The sequence below is a fragment of the Procambarus clarkii genome, chromosome 21 (genome assembly GCF_040958095.1).
Source record: "Procambarus clarkii isolate CNS0578487 chromosome 21, FALCON_Pclarkii_2.0, whole genome shotgun sequence".
In the NCBI taxonomy this organism is placed as follows: Eukaryota; Metazoa; Arthropoda; class Malacostraca; order Decapoda; family Cambaridae; genus Procambarus; species Procambarus clarkii.
In genome coordinates, this window is record NC_091170.1 from 27,890,616 (window position 1) to 27,908,829 (window position 18,214).

The 18,214-nt window shown below is 42.0% G+C and overlaps 1 protein-coding gene across 1 annotated transcript; it reads left to right on the forward strand.

The window, feature by feature from the left end:
• The first annotated feature begins 14,410 nt into the window (after positions 1–14,410).
• LOC138367225 (variable charge X-linked protein 3B-like) lies at positions 14,411–14,824 on the forward strand. Its single transcript, XM_069328631.1, has one exon. The coding sequence runs from the start codon at positions 14,411–14,413 to the stop codon at positions 14,822–14,824; it is 414 nt and encodes a 137-aa protein (XP_069184732.1).
• The last annotated feature ends 3,390 nt before the right edge of the window (positions 14,825–18,214 follow it).

Here is an 18,214-nt window from a genome sequence, read left to right on the forward strand (position 1 = left end):
GTAACATCTGTCTGGTTGTCAGATATTGCATCTCCTATTTGAGGCTTTGTTCTTAACTGAGCGACACGTAAAGAAGCCGGATGGAGAGTATGCATTGCAAGAACACTCTCAAAATTCCCATATGTCGTCTATGATGGAAAGTGTACAAGTACGGTATTCGGTATTGGGTCATGTAAATTAATTCCAGTGGCACAGTGGTAAGACACTTTGGCCTGGGCCCGTAGCTTGGATCAGAAGGCTAAATACGGTACACACAAAGATTAATCAAGTGTGGTGGGCGCTGTTTGTCGAGCAGTGTCTTCTATGTTGGCATCTTGACGTTCTGGTCTTGTTCTTACTCTCATGTTGGGTAGAGTGAATAGTTCCGTAATTTGGGTACTCATGGAAGGTTGATCTATTTTTATGTGGATTGCTTCAAGAATTTGTAATCTTCTTACATCTTGGGTTTTGAGTATTATACAAATTGATTGGCCAGATTAGAATGTGCCAACTATTAGAGCCAAAATAAATCGAAAGAGAACTCGCTTTAGTGAATTCTAACTGGAAAAGGCTAGATTTAGTAGAAAAACAATAAACTGGTTTAGAACAAAAGTGTAACAGATGTGAGGAACAAGTTAGTAAGTAGCATAAGAGACAAATCCGATGAAAAGTTTCAAGCATTGCTTGGACCAGTACATTGGTTGGACCAGTACATTGGTTGGACCAGTACAATGGTTACTGTGGTTGATTACACACAGGGACAACCTCACATGAGTTAACTGACATTCCGCTATTTTCTTGAGGTTAATGACAAGCAGTGCTTACTTCCAGCGCCTCCAGTTAATATTTTAACTGCTTACTTGATCTGCCTCCATTTATACACAAAAATCAATATTCACTGTTAATATACATCAGATTAATATATATTGGAGAAGCTCTTAACACCCAAAGCAAGTTGACTTAAGGCAACAACACTTACGTGGAAATAAACATTCCATTGTTTATTATTAAAGAAAGCAAACTTTCCTTATTAAGACCACTCAATAGCTCGATCGATAGAGCTTCGGCCTCACACACATGGGGTCCTCGGTTCGAGTCTCCTAGACCCCAGGTGAATGGATTGTCTTAAGGCAGTCACTCCAACAAATCCTCTCCGTCAAGCAGCATACACAGAATAATCTCCCACGCTCTCGATTATTTATTAACAAATCTCTGCGTCTATTAAATTAATAAACAATGTACTCGGGGCCATCAATTAATTAACAATGGCTCTCTCAACTGCTATCTGTAACAATATCTTGTGTCCTGAGCGCTCTCCCGTCGGCAATTAATTCTGCGAGGTCTGGGATTACAGCAGACGGTACAATGCTCCTGTACCGCATCCTGTACCGCTTCATGTACCGCACTTGAACGTTACATGTACATGCCACTGTTCCCTGAGAAAAAACTCATATCAAAAAATAATAATTCAAATAAAAATAACTGCATTTTTTTGGCAAAATAACCTAAAAATAACGAATAAAACATATTTTGCAAACAGTGCATTCAAGATGACAGTGAGGAAGAAATGTTACAAAATCTTTTTTTGCAAACGCAACAAAAATTGTACAAGGGACGTATGACAAAATGCTAACAAACGAGACGAGGGATGGGTAAGAAAATGAAGGCATACAAAAACAAAATAAAGTAAAAGATAATAATTATATATATGTTTATTCGAACCCTCGTCACGGCTCTTGTGAATTTCTTCATTTATATAAGAAATTCGACGCCTCAGAAGTCTCTAAACAAGAGCGGGAGGCAAACGAGGGGGGAAATTCACCGTGGAATAGACACAAACCTGGTTTCCCTGAAGAGTAATCATCCTATGAGGGAAAAAATGAGTGTTACTTCAGAGACTTGCAAATGTAGGAGTGTGTGTGTGTGTGTGTGAGGGAGGCAGAAGCTGTGAGGGAACACAGAGATAGAGAGAGAGAGAGAGAGAGAGAGAGAGAGAATGAGAGAGAGAGAGAGAGAGAGAGAGAGAGAGAGAGAGAGAGAGAGAGAGAGAGAGAGAGAGAGAGAGAGAGAGAGAGAGAGAGAGAGAGAGAGAGAGAGACAGAGAGAGAGAGAGAGAGAGAGAGAGAGAGAGAGAGAGAGGGAGAGAGAGAGAGAGAGAAAGAGAGAGAGAGAGAGAGGGAGGGAGCTAGACAGAGACAGCTTCAATAGTAGATCAATATGCAAACAGGTTAACAATGGGTTGTGTACTAGGCATCCACAAATACATATAAACGTGTAAGAAACAATGCATAGCATAAAAACAAGAAAAATCACCATTAATAAAACAGAATAAAGGAAATAAAAGATGCCATGTCATTATCTCTACTATAGTTAACGTTTCAAAGAGAGTAATAGTTCAAAGGTTAAAAGAGAAAGGTGTAAGCAAGAAGGGAGATGAATTAAAAACAGGAAGGGAGGAAGGAAGTGGAGGAAGGAAACAGAAGGGGAGAATCGAGAGAAGAGGACAATGGCAGGAAGGAGATGCAGGAGGAAGTGAGGGGTGGAGAAAAAGTAGAACGTAAGAGGAGTAAGAGGAGGAAGAGATAAGGTGATAACTTGGAAGGAGTAAGCGAGCGACACGTGTAAATGAGAGCCTCACGACCCCTTCATGAGAGTAGGGAGATGGAAAATGGGAGTAAATGAGAGTGCAGTGACAAGGGAGGGAGGGAGAGAGAGAGACAATGGAGGGAGAAACTGGTCGTAAGTCACGCAGGAAGGGAAGCAACAGAGAAGAACAAGGGCGAGGACCTGTTATTGGGAGGGAGAACAACGCCAGAGAACACGAATAATGACTTGTAAATAAGGGTGGAAAGGGGGGGGGGATGGGTTACAAGGCCTGTAACCGAAGCCAGCAATCCTGTAATCGAGGGAGAAGGACTGAACAATACTAACTAGACTAAATCCTCGTAAATGAGAGAGGGGGGAGAGAGGGGGATGGACACTGAAACAAGGACAAGAATCTATGAGAGAGAGGGAGGAGAATGTCAACACGTTCAACCCGCACCTCGCGAGCTATTTATCTGGGTTCGAACCCTGGCCAGGGAGGATTCTCAAAGCATCAATCCATAACTATTCGCCTCTGTTCACCCAGCAGTAATTGGGTTCCTGGTTGTTACCCGATTGGCTGCTGGTATTCCAAGGGAAAGCTAGCGGGTAAAGCTTAACATGAGCATATGGGGGATTCGTAAGTTCTCTAACCAGCTAACAGGAATCAGAAGAAGTCATTTGGTCCTGTATTTTTACCAGTGTAAAAAATAAGACACTTGTAAATGAGGGAGTACGATGAACACGTGTAAATATCGGAGAACACTATAACGGCTTAGTCATCAATGAAGAAGTTACAGCAAGCTACACAGTATAATCGTAAATGAGGAAGCCTGATGAGTGATGGAATGAGGCTAGATGTTAATGAAGGAGACTGAGGAGAGAGAGGTGAGAGGCAAGTAGTAAATGAAGGAGACCGAAGAGAGAGAGAGAGAGAGGGGGGGAGACAAGCTGTAAATGACAAAGAAAAAAGGCAAAAAGGCAGTGTTAAAAGAAACTGTACCACTTCAAACATAAATCTAGTAGTAATATTCTTTTACTTCGCATAATGACTATGGCTGCGAAATATTTTTGAGATTTATATTCTTAATGGTGCATAATACTTTGTAATATCTTGTATAAAAGGGCTGAAAGTAACTCCCAACAACACCGACTTATTATTGAGGCGAGGAACGGAAGTAACATTGTCTTGGGACTTATAAATTCAGAGTATATCTCCTATAATACATTGTGATAGCTCGTAATTATGGTAGTCTACTGATAATTCTCATAATAATAAGTGATTAAATTTGTATAAAACCATTTTGTGGGGTTCACGTCGCCTTTACTTAGTAAAGATTTAATAAATTTCAGTTTATTTCATGCTGTGGTACAAAATGACAGGGAGAAAGTGAGAGAAATAGACAGACAGACAGACAGACAGACAGACAGACAGACAGACAGACAGACAGACAGACAGACAGACAAAGAGAGAAAGTTGGTTTTACTGCAAAACTAAACTCTGAATGCCCACACAATTTGATAATGACCAATATGAGAACAAATTACTTGTCCAATAAAATATTCTCTAAACTCTCACTACAATTGACTTTCTCCAGCCAATACATTAAAAATATAGACTTACTCTGAACGATTGAAAGCCTGGGAAAGGGAAAGGCTTTACCGCCATCCCAGGCAACATTTCCATAATATTTTTTATATCCATTTTTGAAACAGTTCCTTTTGCTGCCTTTTAAGGTAAAGAAACAAAAACAAACGTTTGTTTGTCCAGGGAAACAATACTTGCCCAAAGGGAAGGAAAAATGTCTGCACGTGGGAAAGGGAAAATTTTCAGAGATGGAAACCTGAGCTTTCTCGTCTCTGAACGAAGCACAGCCGTAGCGATTTTATTTACGAAATAATAATATTTATCTGATATCTAAAAACGATGAATAATTATTTTGCGTGGTTGATAAATTAATTTATATAATTGCATTGTAAGTTGTGTATACTGATGATTTTACTCATGGTCTTTACGTGACGGAATGGTAATGGAAATACAATTTTTCGAATGTTGAAGAACACGATCAAATTATTCCTAATTCTCTCTGTGGTTAGGTTAGTTTGGTTGACTAGTCCAGCAACGAGGAGGCCTGGTCGAGGACCGGGCCGCGGGGACGCTAAGACCCGAAATCATCTCCAGGTAACCACATGGTAAGGTAGCCTGTGAATCACTGATCGCTGAGCTAATCAATCAAGTATTTTACATTATTTTTCTGCTAGTGCGTGATATTCTGCGATTAACATTCCAGCGTTATTTAGGTAAATCTAGAATATTTAGACGTATTATTATATATGTTATTATTACTGTCTACAATTTTAATGAAAAAGGTAATAAAAACTGATAAAGATTATTATTATTGACATAAATGTTAGTGTTGCTTGTCTTAATTTGGTGTTGTGTTAATGAACACTTCTAATAGACTATGTATTTTAGGTTATCAATTTACAATTTTTGTTTTGCTATTAGGGGTACAACGGAGGCGCACATTCAACACCTACTGTTGGCAACACTAAAAGGTTATCATGAAACACTAACCCATTTAAAATACTTTGAAAAATATTCATGCTAAAGATGTCTCTGTTAACAAACATGAAGTAAAAGCGACAACACTTTTATTTGTTCATATATGTTGTTATTATGAGGAAAAACAATAAACAATAATATGAAAGCAAATTTTATAACAAATGAGAACAGTAACTGGATGGAGGGCCTTACTTAGGAGTAACTTACTAAGAAGTAACTTACTAAGGAGGACTTACACTTGGGTGGTCGCATGTGGTGGCCAGGCCAGTATTCACCAAACATATACGTGTTGTATATGTGTGTGCCTCTTAGCTCCATCATGGCGGCTTGACCTGTATTTACAATATAAGTTACGAGCTGCGATGGGTAACGAGGTCATTCATGACAATAATAACCTTGCGTAGATACGACCTCGTAGCACTTTGGAGCTCGTAAACTGAATATAAATACAGACTTTGCCGCCACGATCGAGTTAAGAGGTATATATGTCGTAAGTGAGGTGGTAAGTGCATAGCAAGTGGTGGCCAGAGCCGCAAGCTGAACCACGTAGCCAGTTGGAGGTGGGGTTGGTGGTCTGGGGCGATCCCTCCTCAGATATGATCAAGACTTCAGCATCAAAGTCCCAGCGGGTGATCAAAGGCCCTCACACACTCATTTATCACACTCAGGCAAGTTTAAGAAGACGATCTTCCAGGCATCTGTATTGTGGGAGGTGGTGTTGGGGAGGTGTTGCTGGGGGTGGAGTTTCGGAGCTGATGGTTTGTGTGTTGCGGATTGTTATGGTTATGGAAGGTGGGGTCCTGCGGCGGGTCGCGGGATAATCCTGTGATTGAATTACCTTTTATGCAGGTGGTTACAGGAGCAGACAACTTCTGACTCCTGTCAGCAGGCTGAGAGGTTTGTCTCTTCCAGTCGCTCACATAGTAAGCCCTATACCCATATAGCTTGCACTGGAACACGACAGCGAGCCGGTTAGCAACCAGGCACACAATTACTGATGAGTGAACAAAGGCGAGCAGTTTTGGATTGGCGCTCCGTCAATCTGGTTGTGAGGTGGAAGCGTTTTGATTGTGGTAACGTTGGTAAGGTGGTAGTGTTGGGATGGTGGTAGCGTTGAGAGGGTGGTTGCATTGAGATGGTGGTAGCGTTGTGATCGTGATGGAGGAAATCTGTTTGTCTATATGTTTTTCTTTTCTCTAAAGTCCATCTCTCTGGGAGTGTTGTCTGCCAGCCTCCACTTCACTCTTCTCTCCACATTCTCTCAGGATTTAATGCTAATTAAAACACCAGCTTACCTCGAAAAAATACTTAATCCCTCAGATTTAGGTGTATACACAATACATAGGCGTTAATGCCATTGTTCTTTGTAAAGTCAACAGTTGTGAAGTCAACCATTTATTTAGTTTGTAATTGGTTCAAGTTGGAAAGCCAACAGTTCAACATCGCTAGTTTACTGCTTTGTGAAAAACTGGCATGGAAATTGACGCCACTTTATACCACCAGATCAAGGAATGTCTGTCATAAAGTTCAGGAAAACTTTACCACTGGATCAAAGTCCAGGAATATTTGATTATCTGTAAAACGTAGTGTGTAAAAATAAATAATTATATCGCTAAAATTTAAAATTTAAGACCAAGTTACAGCATAACCTCTCAAAACATTGTTTAAATGTGTACTATTACTTACAAAACATTGTTTATCATAATATTTCCTCTCAAACAATATCTATAACCAGATACTTTTCCTGTATTCACATCACATAGTGCAAATAACGCACTGAATAAGATATAACTCTCTAAAACTAACTATTCTTTCATTCCCAGTTCACACCACTGGAAAAGTTACAACATATTGCCTTATAACTTGGTGGCCAGATGGTAGGAATGACCGGGTGTTGAGGAAGTTGGAAATGTGGATGGTGGTGGTGGTGGTGGGAGGTAGTGGTAGTTGTGGTGAAAGGTGGTGGTGAGGAGAGGTGGTGGTTGTAGTGAAAGGTTGCAGTTGTCATGAGAGATGGTGGTGGTGGGGAGAGGTGGTGGTTGTTGTGAGAGGTGAAGGTGGTGAAGTGAAGTGGTAGCTGTGGTAAGAAGTGATAGTTGTAGTGAGAGGTGGTGGTGGTGGTGGTGGTAGTGGTGGTGGTGGTAGAGGTAGTATTTATGGTGAGAGGAGATGGTGAGAGGCTCCTGAGAGGTGGTGTTGGTGCAGGCCGTAAATTCAAGTTGCCACAAAGTCACAAAAAGATGTACTAAATTTTCAGAACGTAACCTATCCGTGAACCCCCTTTGTAATAGCTGGGAGAGGTGGAGGGGGGGGGGGGTTATAAGAGGTGGGGGCGGCGGTGGTGAGTGTGTTGGGGGGGGGGGAGTTTGTTAAAAAGGTGGGGATTTTGTTTGTGTTAAAATTAAAACAAATGTATGAAGTCTGTCATATGATGATGAGGCTGACTTCCCTGACCACTTCTTTCAGGGTGTTTTCTTTCTCGGCCTGGCGTACAGAGCAAGATTTTTCATTATAATTCTAGTTTGACTTTTTCATTATAATTCTAGTTTTCATTAATAACTAGTTTGTATTTTTATCTTCCATCTGTGTCCTCTTTTCCTACTTTGATATTTTATAATCTTTTATGTAATGATCATATCCTCTGTTTCTTTTCTCTAATTATTCTCGTTGCTTACGATACTTAATTCCAAGCACTAGATTTATTGCAAACTTCTGCACTTTTTACATCTAGTTTCGTATTCCACTAGGGTCGGATTCCATGCCGGTGCTACTTATTCAAGTATTAGTCTCACCTAAGCTACATACATTGTCTACAAGACTGCTTTTATCTAGGTATTAAATATTTTATATTTGCCAACCTTCCACATGATGCTGATGTTAGCCTGTTTATGCCTTTCGTGTCCATATTAATGTTTACCCACTGCCTAATCTTTCTCTTTTGGAGTGTTGTACTTGTCTTCCTATTATAGTGTAGAATTCTTCTCGTCTCTCCTTCCCGTCTTCATTATCATAAACTTGTTTGGGGTGAACATCTGTTTGTCTTCGTACACCTGCACTTCGTCAAGGTCTTCCTTTAACTATCTGCAGTCCATCTGAACTTGAATATTCTTCTTTATATTTATGTCATCTGCAAACATTGACTGTTACGAGCTGACTCTCCACGGGTAGCTAATTCCCACAAATTGGGACTGCTGTCCCCCCCGAACTGAGTCTTGGGATATCCCACTCTTCACGTCCCCCAAGCCCTGACTGGTATCCTTAGCTCTTCATAATGTCAGGAATTCTCTTACCCAGTTCGGATCAAAACAAATTATCTTTGGAATTATTATTTCATAAGCATCGGTGACCAATAATGTAACTAAGCTGAACCGAACCAGAACGTTGCGACCTCACTTCCAATCCCGGGTTTGACACGACTAAAAATTCTTGTTTCCTGTGTAAATAACGAGTGACAGAAATATAATTGGACCCTTCAGTGCGGTCATTAGAGTAATGCATTGAGCCACGTCGGGAACCATTGTCAGGAAATTGATTTACATGGGCGAGGGGAGAGATAGAGGAGGTGGGAGATAGCCAGAAGCAGAAATAACAAGTAATTCTGAAGGAGAGAGAGAGAGAGAGAGAGAGAGAGAGAGAGAGAGAGAGAGAGAGAGAGAGAGAGAGAGAGAGAGAGAGAGAGAGAGAGAGAGAGAGAGTAGAGAGAGAGAGAGAGAGAGTGAGAGTAGAGAGAGAGAGAGAGAGAGAGAGAGAGAGAGAGAGAGAGAGAGAGAGAGAGAGAGAGAGAGAGAGAGAGAGAGAGAGAGAGAGAGAGAGAGAGAGAGAGAGAGAGAGAGAGAGTAGAGAGAGAGAGAGAGAGAGCGAGAGAGAGAGAGCTAGATCAGTCTTGGTCGACAACCTCTGTATCTTTATCCCGTAACTGGAATAAATTTGTCTGAAGTTATTTAAGAGGTTGAATATTAACATAAGGTAAGCCCAAGACACAGCATTTGACCTGTGGCTGCGTCTCTCACACCACCTGTGACTGTCTCAAGGAATTTGGTCCTCCCTACGGAACAAGGTAGATTCAGTTCCAGTACACAACGAAGAATCCTTCAGTGGTCAGTAACTAGAGGCCAGTGTCACTCCTGTCAATTAATGGTAAAATTGTTGAGACATAAATCTCTCAGCAAATGCCATAATTGTTTTACCATCAATGGCAACCATGTGGTCGACAACATAGTTTTAGAAAAGGTAGTTTTGCTGCTGATCTGTTGTTAAATCTTTCCACTAAGAGGTATCAGTTACTGGAGAATAAAAGGATGAGTTCAGTTGTAGCACATGATATCACAGGAGCCTTTGATTGGGTATGGCACTCTGGATTACTCGAAATCTTCAACCACTAGATATCTATGGCTCCATTTTACAGCCATATACCTCTATACCTATAGATATCGCCTCTATAAAACCAAAAATAAACAGAGACCTCAATGTTTCATTTATTCATCATAATTTTTACATCAAGGAAAAGCATATATGAAACCGGTGAATTTCACCTGAGGCAACATATTCATCTAAGTAATTCATTTTGCAGATCCTCTTCTAAAAAAAAATAAGATAAAGAAATGGAAGCCGGAATACATTGTCCAGTCTGAGGATAAACTTTCCAAGATATCAGAGAAGAAATAGCTTCCTTGAGCAACAATATATTTATCCTACACGTTTGTAGCATAGTAATTTTTTCTTTTCATTTTCCATATCTCTCTCTCTCTCTCTCTCTCTCTCTCTCTCTCTCTCTCTCTCTCTCTCTCTCTCTCTCTCTCTCTCTCTCTCTCTCTCTCTCTCTCTCTCTCTCTTTCTCTCCCCCTCTCTCTAGTTCTCTTCTTCATGACTGTGTTTACTAGTTACCAAGACGTAACGTTAGCAAACAAACAAGCTACATTTCAGATACGGATTTTGGTGTACGTGTTTTTCGCTTATGTAAGTGAATTATATTTCGCGTTATGCTGCGTCAGATGAGTTGACTCGTGGGAGCCCAGCTGGCCTGACATTATTCAGGATCAATGTGGGGTTTGTTTTTAAAGCAAGTTTGTTGAGGAAAAGTGCGGTGGCAATTAGTGTGTGTGTGTGTGTGTGTGTGTGTGTGTGTGTGTGTGTGTGTGTGTGTGTGTGTGTGTGTGTGTGTGTGTGTTTATACTAACGTAATTTGGGGTGCAGGATTGACCCCTTCTCAGTTTAAGGTCGTCAAATAAAATGACTTACGATCAATATTTCTATTATTATTTCTATATTTAAAACGGAGAGAGATGGCTTCTACCTTTTCTTCCTTCTACTAATTTTACCATAAAGAAGTTACTTACCAGAGCTCCCAGGCTCATCTCTCTAGCCTCCATCTATGGTATATCGGTCATTATTCATTTAAATAGATGAAATGTGGAAAAGTTTTAAGTTGACTTACTATTTTCATGTCTCATATCAGGTTTTCCATCTTTCTTTCTCTTTGCCAGTGCCTGAACCAGTTCCTTTAGCGTTCATTTGCATCCCATACTTCGTAGTTTTATATCCAGCCGCTTTGCAAACTTCTGCACCTTTATAAGTCATTTAATGTGTTGCGGGAGTTGGAGGTAAGGATATATTAACCGGAAGGCTTATGCAAGAAGCCTGTCTTGACTTCACAGTCCCTTCGTGAGCGAGAGCACCTGGTTGGGCTTTCCCGTGTGCAAGTGGTTGGGCTCCCTAGAGAGGACGTGGTTGGGCTCCTCCATGCGTTGGGGCTTCCCCATGAGCTTGGGCACGTGGTTGGGCTTACAAATAACGACTGTAATGAACAGCTTTACCCTCACTTGCGGCTTATGCTTGTTCAGACATATCTTACTTGCCTAGCTTTGGTAAATATTTAAGGTACAAGAAAATTCTGACTCAGAAGTTTCACTGTGACCAAAGGTAATGTCTCTCTTAATTAACATTATTCTAAGTTCTTATCATCAAATTTGGAACAATGTTGCATCTGGAAAGCATTTACACGGTTGTAAATCTTCATCAATATGTTTATAAACAATTACTAATAGGGAAAGTTTGGGTTTTGGTTGATTTTCTTGTTGATTTGTTGCTGAATCCCAAAATCAATGGAGTTGATTGCTGAGTTTATTTATCTACTAGTCTCTAAATTCTCTTTTGCTATCCTTTTCTGATCTCTATCAGTCTCAGTTAATTGCTATCTCTCTCTTTCCATCACTCTCGCTCTTTTTCAATCAAGTGTTTTGTCTCTATTTCTATTGCTATCTTTCTATCACGGTAGCCATCTCCATCGTTCCCTCATATCACTATCGCTATCTTTCTCCCACTGTAGTCAACACTATCGTTCCCTTATATCACTGTCGCTATCTTTCTTACACGGTAGGTCTCTCTGTCGTTTCCTCTTATCACTATCGCTATCTCTCTCTTCCATCGTGTCGTCCTCAGCGGAAATTAACCACGAGCAACACCTCGTTAAGCCCGCCAAGTTGACTCCCAATATCCGGAACCTTCAGGTTAGTTCACGTCCCCCTTCCCCGCCCCCCCACACACACACGTGTGGCGCTGTGTTTACACTGCGGCAGTGAAAGTGATCTGAGAACACCTGCAGGTGTTTTCAGTGTCAAGGATCCTTTGATTGTTTCAAGCGTAGGTTAAACATATATGTGAATGAGATTTTAATAGAAGCTGCCTCGGCCAATAGGCTTATTGCAGTTACTTTTATTCTTATGTTCTTAGTGTTGCTTATCTACTTATACATATGAATATAGATACCAATGATTCCACAAGGAGAAAGAAATGGAATGTATTTAATTGCTAATAGAACGTGTGAGGGGCTGCAAAATTATACAGGAAGACCTTGACTGAGAGAATTACTCAAGAAATGGCTACTCGATTTCAACAAATTAAATGTATAACAATACAGGTGCGGAAGGCAGCTTCCAGAACCAGGAATAGGAAACGGAAACGTATCTAATAGTTTAGGAGAAGACATAATGCCAGACCACTTTTTAGAGACAAATATTATGGCACTGAAGGAGTTGGTTTATTACATTAGAGAAGATACGGAAAAGATGAGACATGATTGCAACATATAAAATCCAAACAGCAAAGAAAATTTATTAGGAAACGTTTAGCAGACAGAAGTTAGAGATATACAACTAGGCTAAAATAATTATTGTTTTTTTCAGCATTGGGCGCGTGTGTGTGTGTGTGTGTGTGTGTAGTATTACAAATAAAATGGGCAGTATTAAAATAAACTGATTTAATAAGGCAGATAAGCGGATAATATAGACTAATACAAAAGTTTGAATATATAAATGATAGAAATCAAGTGGCTAAAATGGACGATCGCCACCTAAATTTTATAGAACTGAGCTATGAAGAAAGGCTGAAAGAAGACCTTAAAACGAAAAAAGGAAATGCCGAATATCGTCTACAAGGACACTTCGTGAGGGAGCATATACAGCAACCCTGGACACATCACAGCAACACACACAGCACAACAAACACATTCGTTAACACATCACAAGAACACACACAGCACAACAAACCCAACACTCAACACAACGGTAAGAAATACAATATAGCAAGTGTGCAACACTGGCGTTCCAACCTTCATGCTCATAACGTGGGATCAAATTTGCAATAAAAGCTCTGACCATAACAAATGACACAGCAGTTAGGTAAGGAGGAGACTTCGGCCCTGGTAATGTGGAAGCGGCCGCAGCATCCAATAGTGTGTGTGGGAGATGGTCGCAGTGTTTAGTGGTGAATGTTCAGAGCACGTAGGAGTGTGTGGGAGACGGTCAGAGCATCCAGGAGTGTGTGGGAGACGGTCAGAGCATCCAGGAGTGTGTGGGAGATAGTCAGAGCATCCAGGAGTGTGTGGGAGACGGTCAGAGCATCCAGGAGTGTGTGGGAGACGGTCAGAGCATCCAGGAGTGTGTGGGAGACGGTCAGAGCATCCAGGAGTGTGTGGGAGATAGTCAGAGCATCCAGGAGTGTGTGGGAGACGGTCAGAGCATCCAGGAGTGTGTGGGAGATGGTCAGAGCATCCAGGAGTGTGTGGGAGATGGTTGTAGTATCCAGCTTTGAGGAGAGATGGTCGCAGCATCCGGGGGTGTGGTTAGAAGTTTACAACATCCAGGAATGTAGGGAAGATGGTCGGAGCATCTACAGATGTAAGCAGACGGTCGTGATCCAAGGCGAACGCTAGCATCATGCGCTTGATACCCCGATGCAGTTTTAGAGAGGATCCAGAGCACTATTTAATGCGAAAAATGGAAGCAGATTTCTTGGGTAAGGGCAGCAGGAGTGTCTCTTCGCGGGAGGAAGGTGGTGTCGTCATCTGATCGCGTGGAGAAGGTGAAGGCAGCATGTCTGTGTCTGGGGAGAGTGAAGGCAGCTTGTCTGTGTCTGGGGAGAGTGAAGGCAGCATGTCTGTGTCTGGGGAGAGTGAAGGCAGCATGCCTTTGTCTGGGGAGAGTGAAGGCAGTATGCCTTTGTCTGGGGGAGAGTGAAGGCAGCATGCCTGTGTCTGGGAGAGAGTGAAGGCAGCATGCCTGTGTCTGGGAGAGAGTGAAGGCAGCATGCCTGTGTCTGGGAGAGAGTGAAGGCAGCATGTCTGTGTCTGGGGAGAGTGAAGGCAGTATGCCTTTGTCTGGGAGAGAGTGAAGGCAGCATGTCTGTGTCTGGGGAGAGTGAAGGCAGCATGTCTGTGTCTGGGGAGAGTGAAGGCAGTATGCCTTTGTCTGGGAGAGAGTGAAGGCAGCATGCCTGTGTCTGGGGAGAGTGAAGGCAGCATGTCTGTGTCTGGGGAGAATGAAGGCAGCATGTCTGTGTCTGGGGGAGAGTGAAGGCAGCATGTCTGTGTCTGGGGAGAATAAAGGCAGCATGTCTGTGTTAGGGGAGAGTGAAGGCAGCATGCCTGTGTCTGGGGGAGAGTGAAGGCAGCATGCCTGTGTCTGGGGAGAGTGAAGGTAGTATGCCTTTGTCTGGGGGAGAGTGAAGGCAGCATGTCTGTGTTAGGGGAGAGTGAAGGCAGCATGCCTATGTCTGGGGGAGAGTGAAGGCAGCATGCCTGTGTCTGGGAGAGAGTGAAGGCAGCATGCCTGTGTCAGGGGAGAGTGAAGGCAGCATGCCTGTGTCAGGGGAGAGTGAAGGCAGCATGCCTGTGTCTGGGGAGAGTGAAGGCAGCATGTCTGTGTTAGGGGAGAGTGAAGGCAGCATGCCTATGTCTGGGGGAGAGTGAAGGCAGCATGCCTGTGTCTGGGAGAGAGTGAAGGCAGCATGCCTGTGTCAGGGGAGAGTGAAGGCAGCATGCCTGTGTCAGGGGAGAGTGAAGGCAGCATGCCTGTGTCTGGGGAGAGTGAAGGCAGCATGCCTGTGTCTGGGGAGAGTGAAGGCAGCATGTCTGTGTCAGGGGAGAGTGAAGGCAGCATGTCTGTGTCAGGGGAGAGTGAAGGCAGCATGTCTGTGTCTGGGGAGAGTGAAGGCAGCATGTCTGTGTCTGGGGAGAGTGAAGGCAGCATGCCTGTGTCAGGGGAGAGTGAAGGCAGCATGTCTGTGTCAGGGGAGAGTGAAGGCAGCATGCCTGTGTCTGGGGAAGGCCGAGGCAGGATCCCTTTTGCTCCTGCTACAAGAGATAACCCGCGAGGGGCGAGTCTTAGTTTTTTCACAGGAGAAAGGTGGAGAGGACAGTGACTGTGTGTGTTAAGAAAGGGAGTGATAGTATATCTGGAGTTCACTCATTTACACCCTCTTGTGTTTTTCTGTTGAGTCCCCTCTCAATATCTGACCATCTTTCTGCGCTTGTCTGTGTCTTTGACGATTTTCATCACGGTATGTTTCTGAGTCATCATCATTATCACTGAAGCCAGCCGGTAGTGAATGCTGGAGGGACTAGTGAACAATCTTCACTGCTCCTCTGATTTTCTTTACCAAGATGAAAGTTAGAGATATATCTTTCTCTTCGACTGAATATGGGCTAATAGGTCTTTTGTTATATATATATCTTTGCAATGTCCATTTATCAATTCCCATTGATGGCTGTCTGTTTATCTTCTCTTATTTGAATTTCTACAGCAATTTCTTCCTCTGGGCTTTGCACAGTGGGGCTTACCAAAGGAAGAAAGAATAGTTCACAGGGCGAGTGTGTGCACATAGTAATATATGACGAAGAGAGTGGACGGGGTGATTGATTCAGTACAGAGGTACTCACCTACATGTGCTAACAATGAGCTTCAGCTCCTTGATTCCGTCTTTTACCCTTCATTCAGTCTCTATACAGGTCTCCGAGCGTACTGGGTTCGGTGAAATCTGCATTATTAAGCTTCCCAACATAGAATATTTGATTTGTTGACTAAAGACTGAATGGTCGCCAAGTTACATTTGTTTAGTAGTAAATTTGGAGGTGATTGGGATTACGAAATGACAGTGATAACAATGTATATTTCATGCAATAATGAAGAGAGGTAAAATTGTAATCAAGTGAAGAGGAATATATATTCTTGCGCTGCATTTTAATTGGTCTCCTCGGGCAGTATGTGGGACTAAGCTCATGGGTACGTCCTACTATCAAAAGACAAAACGATGCATAATATTGCTGTTGATAGTTAGATGAGTGTTTTATATACATAATACTATGCGTTTGTCTAATCTTCTATTGTCAATGTACCTCTCTGAAATATTACTGCTACTTATCTGTATATACCTGATGATAATATGGCTGTGAGTGGAAAAGATACGATCTTCGATTAACCTTGTTGTTTGTGCATTATCAGCTGGGGCCTTCAAGGAGACGTTGTCGTCTTGCCCATATATTATGATCATTGGAGCCAACAGTCCCAAAGTAAGCGGGTAAAGACATAACAACATTCCTGTTGGGTGTGTCCGAAGACTTCTTTATGATCAAGTCGACTATCATCATACTCATGAAGCATATGATGAATTGTTCAGGGATTTTGTTCAGTGGTGTTATGTATCGCGTTCCTGTTGATTATGTTTTTAGAAGACTTTTTTCTCTGTCTTCGGGGCGGCTGAATATAATTTACAGAAGTAGTTTTATTGTATGAACAGATTCATCACTGTTGACCTCATCATTAGCATCATGGCGGCTCACCCTTCATGACGACCTCATCCATATAACCATTAGACTGAGGCAAGTGTTTGTCAATAATGATTATTATATTTGTATATATTAACTTGTGCGGGCAGGTGATTAGTGGTAGAGCTACGGTCTTGCTTCATGCAGGTCGGGGGTTCAATCCCCGACCGTCCAAGTGGTTGGGCACCATTCCCTTCCCCCGTCTTATCCCAAATCCTTATCCTGACCCCTTTCAAGTGCTGTATAGTTGTAATGACTTGGCGCTTTCCCCTGATATTTGCCTTCCCTTTGCCTTGGAAACTGTGGTCAGTGGTTTGTGGTAGGCGAACACATTGGAGAACGCTCAAACGTAAATTATTTGGAGTTAATTAAAAATATAGAACGTTTCTTGTCGATTTATGAATAGTGAACAAGTAAAATTAGCTGGAGAGGAAGTGGAGTCTGTACTCCATTCACAGCTGGAGGAGAAGTAGGAGCTGAACCCATTCACAACTGAACAGGAAGATATGACAGGTTAATCAGAGGGTTGGTAATCGTTGCGTCAGAAAACCAATATGTAAGAGGTTCGGAGCCGAGAGCGGGAGCTTATTTCCAACGGATGCAAATAGGCATTTACAAACACATAAACTTAGTGTTGAAGTACATATTGACAAACCTCTTAATGTGAACATCATATAGATGAGAACACGTGCTTGATAATCAACACCTTCCGCCTCCGTCCTTAGCTTTTCACCGTAACAAAAGAATTAAAGTTTTTACCTCTCCAGGGCTAACTTTGGTCTGGGAGGTCTCTTGGCAAATCTTGAGACTTCTTGGACCTCTTCTTCGGCTCAAGTTTTGCCAGGATGCAGAAGTTAGTGAAGCATCGTTATTCCTTGAGAGAGAGTCCTGGCCATAGCAAGGGATTAAGGCAATAATCGACTATATACTCCGAGTTTTATATTCTCCTGGGAAGAGTACTCGCTGCCTTCCTGTAGAGAAGACAGAAAGGGGAGGTCTACTTTAAGTTTGCTCCTGACTTAGAATAAGCCATTGGAAAGGCAAAATATAAATTAAAAATAAAGTCCCTTAGATAACTCACGATAAAAGTGGCAAACGCAATTTTTCTAGAAAACACAAAGTTGCAGTGTATTTTTGATGACCAGACCACACACTAGAAGGTGAAGGGACGACGACGACGCTTGCAGTGTATTGTGCATGATAGCTGAAGATTGATCAAACAAGACCATACACTTAAACTCTGCAATAAGCAAAAACTCGCATTAACTGCAAGTGTAAGCAGCGATACAATCATTGCAAGACCACACACAAACACTGAGACACATCGCACAAATGTCTGAGAGACGGCTCCATGAAAGCAGTGATAGAAGATACAGCTTGGAAAAATATAATTTTAGGTATGATATTGGGAAGTACTGGTTTGAGAATAGCGTTCTTGATGAATGAAATGGGCTGCAATATAGCATAATTGAAAGAGTTTAACACATATAAATAAAGGATTGCATTAATATATGAATGATAGGGGGCATTTAAAAAGGACCTGCCTTGTATTAAGCCAAGAGTCCTAATGTCTTTTGCAACTCTAATTTGTTATTCTCGTACGCCATGAGTAGCGGGATACTTACTGCCAAGGAAAATACCAGCAAGAGAATACTTAAGGAATGACAACACTTGCTGACCCGGTTAGCGTTAGCGAAAGGTTAACACGTCTTTTTGTCAAGAACGAGCGAGAAGCAATTTTAAGACCGGTTGGAAACTTATCAGGACAAGATCAAGGATTAGAGAACAAGATCAGGAATAGTACAAAACATATGACATGAGAACTCGATCATGAGCAGAAGAACTGAATCGTGAACACGAGGACTGAATCACTGACAAGATAACAGGATAATAGTATCAAAGACAATGATAGAAAAAAAGGATTTTTATCAAGGAAGACAAGGAAAACGATAACATGACAATGAAGACGATAACAAGACAAGTAAGAC

Bases quoted from the DNA above. Each gene is read 5' to 3' on its own strand.
- LOC138367225 (XM_069328631.1), top strand. From the start codon at position 14,411: ATGCCTGTGTCAGGGGAGAGTGAAGGCAGCATGCCTGTGTCAGGGGAG.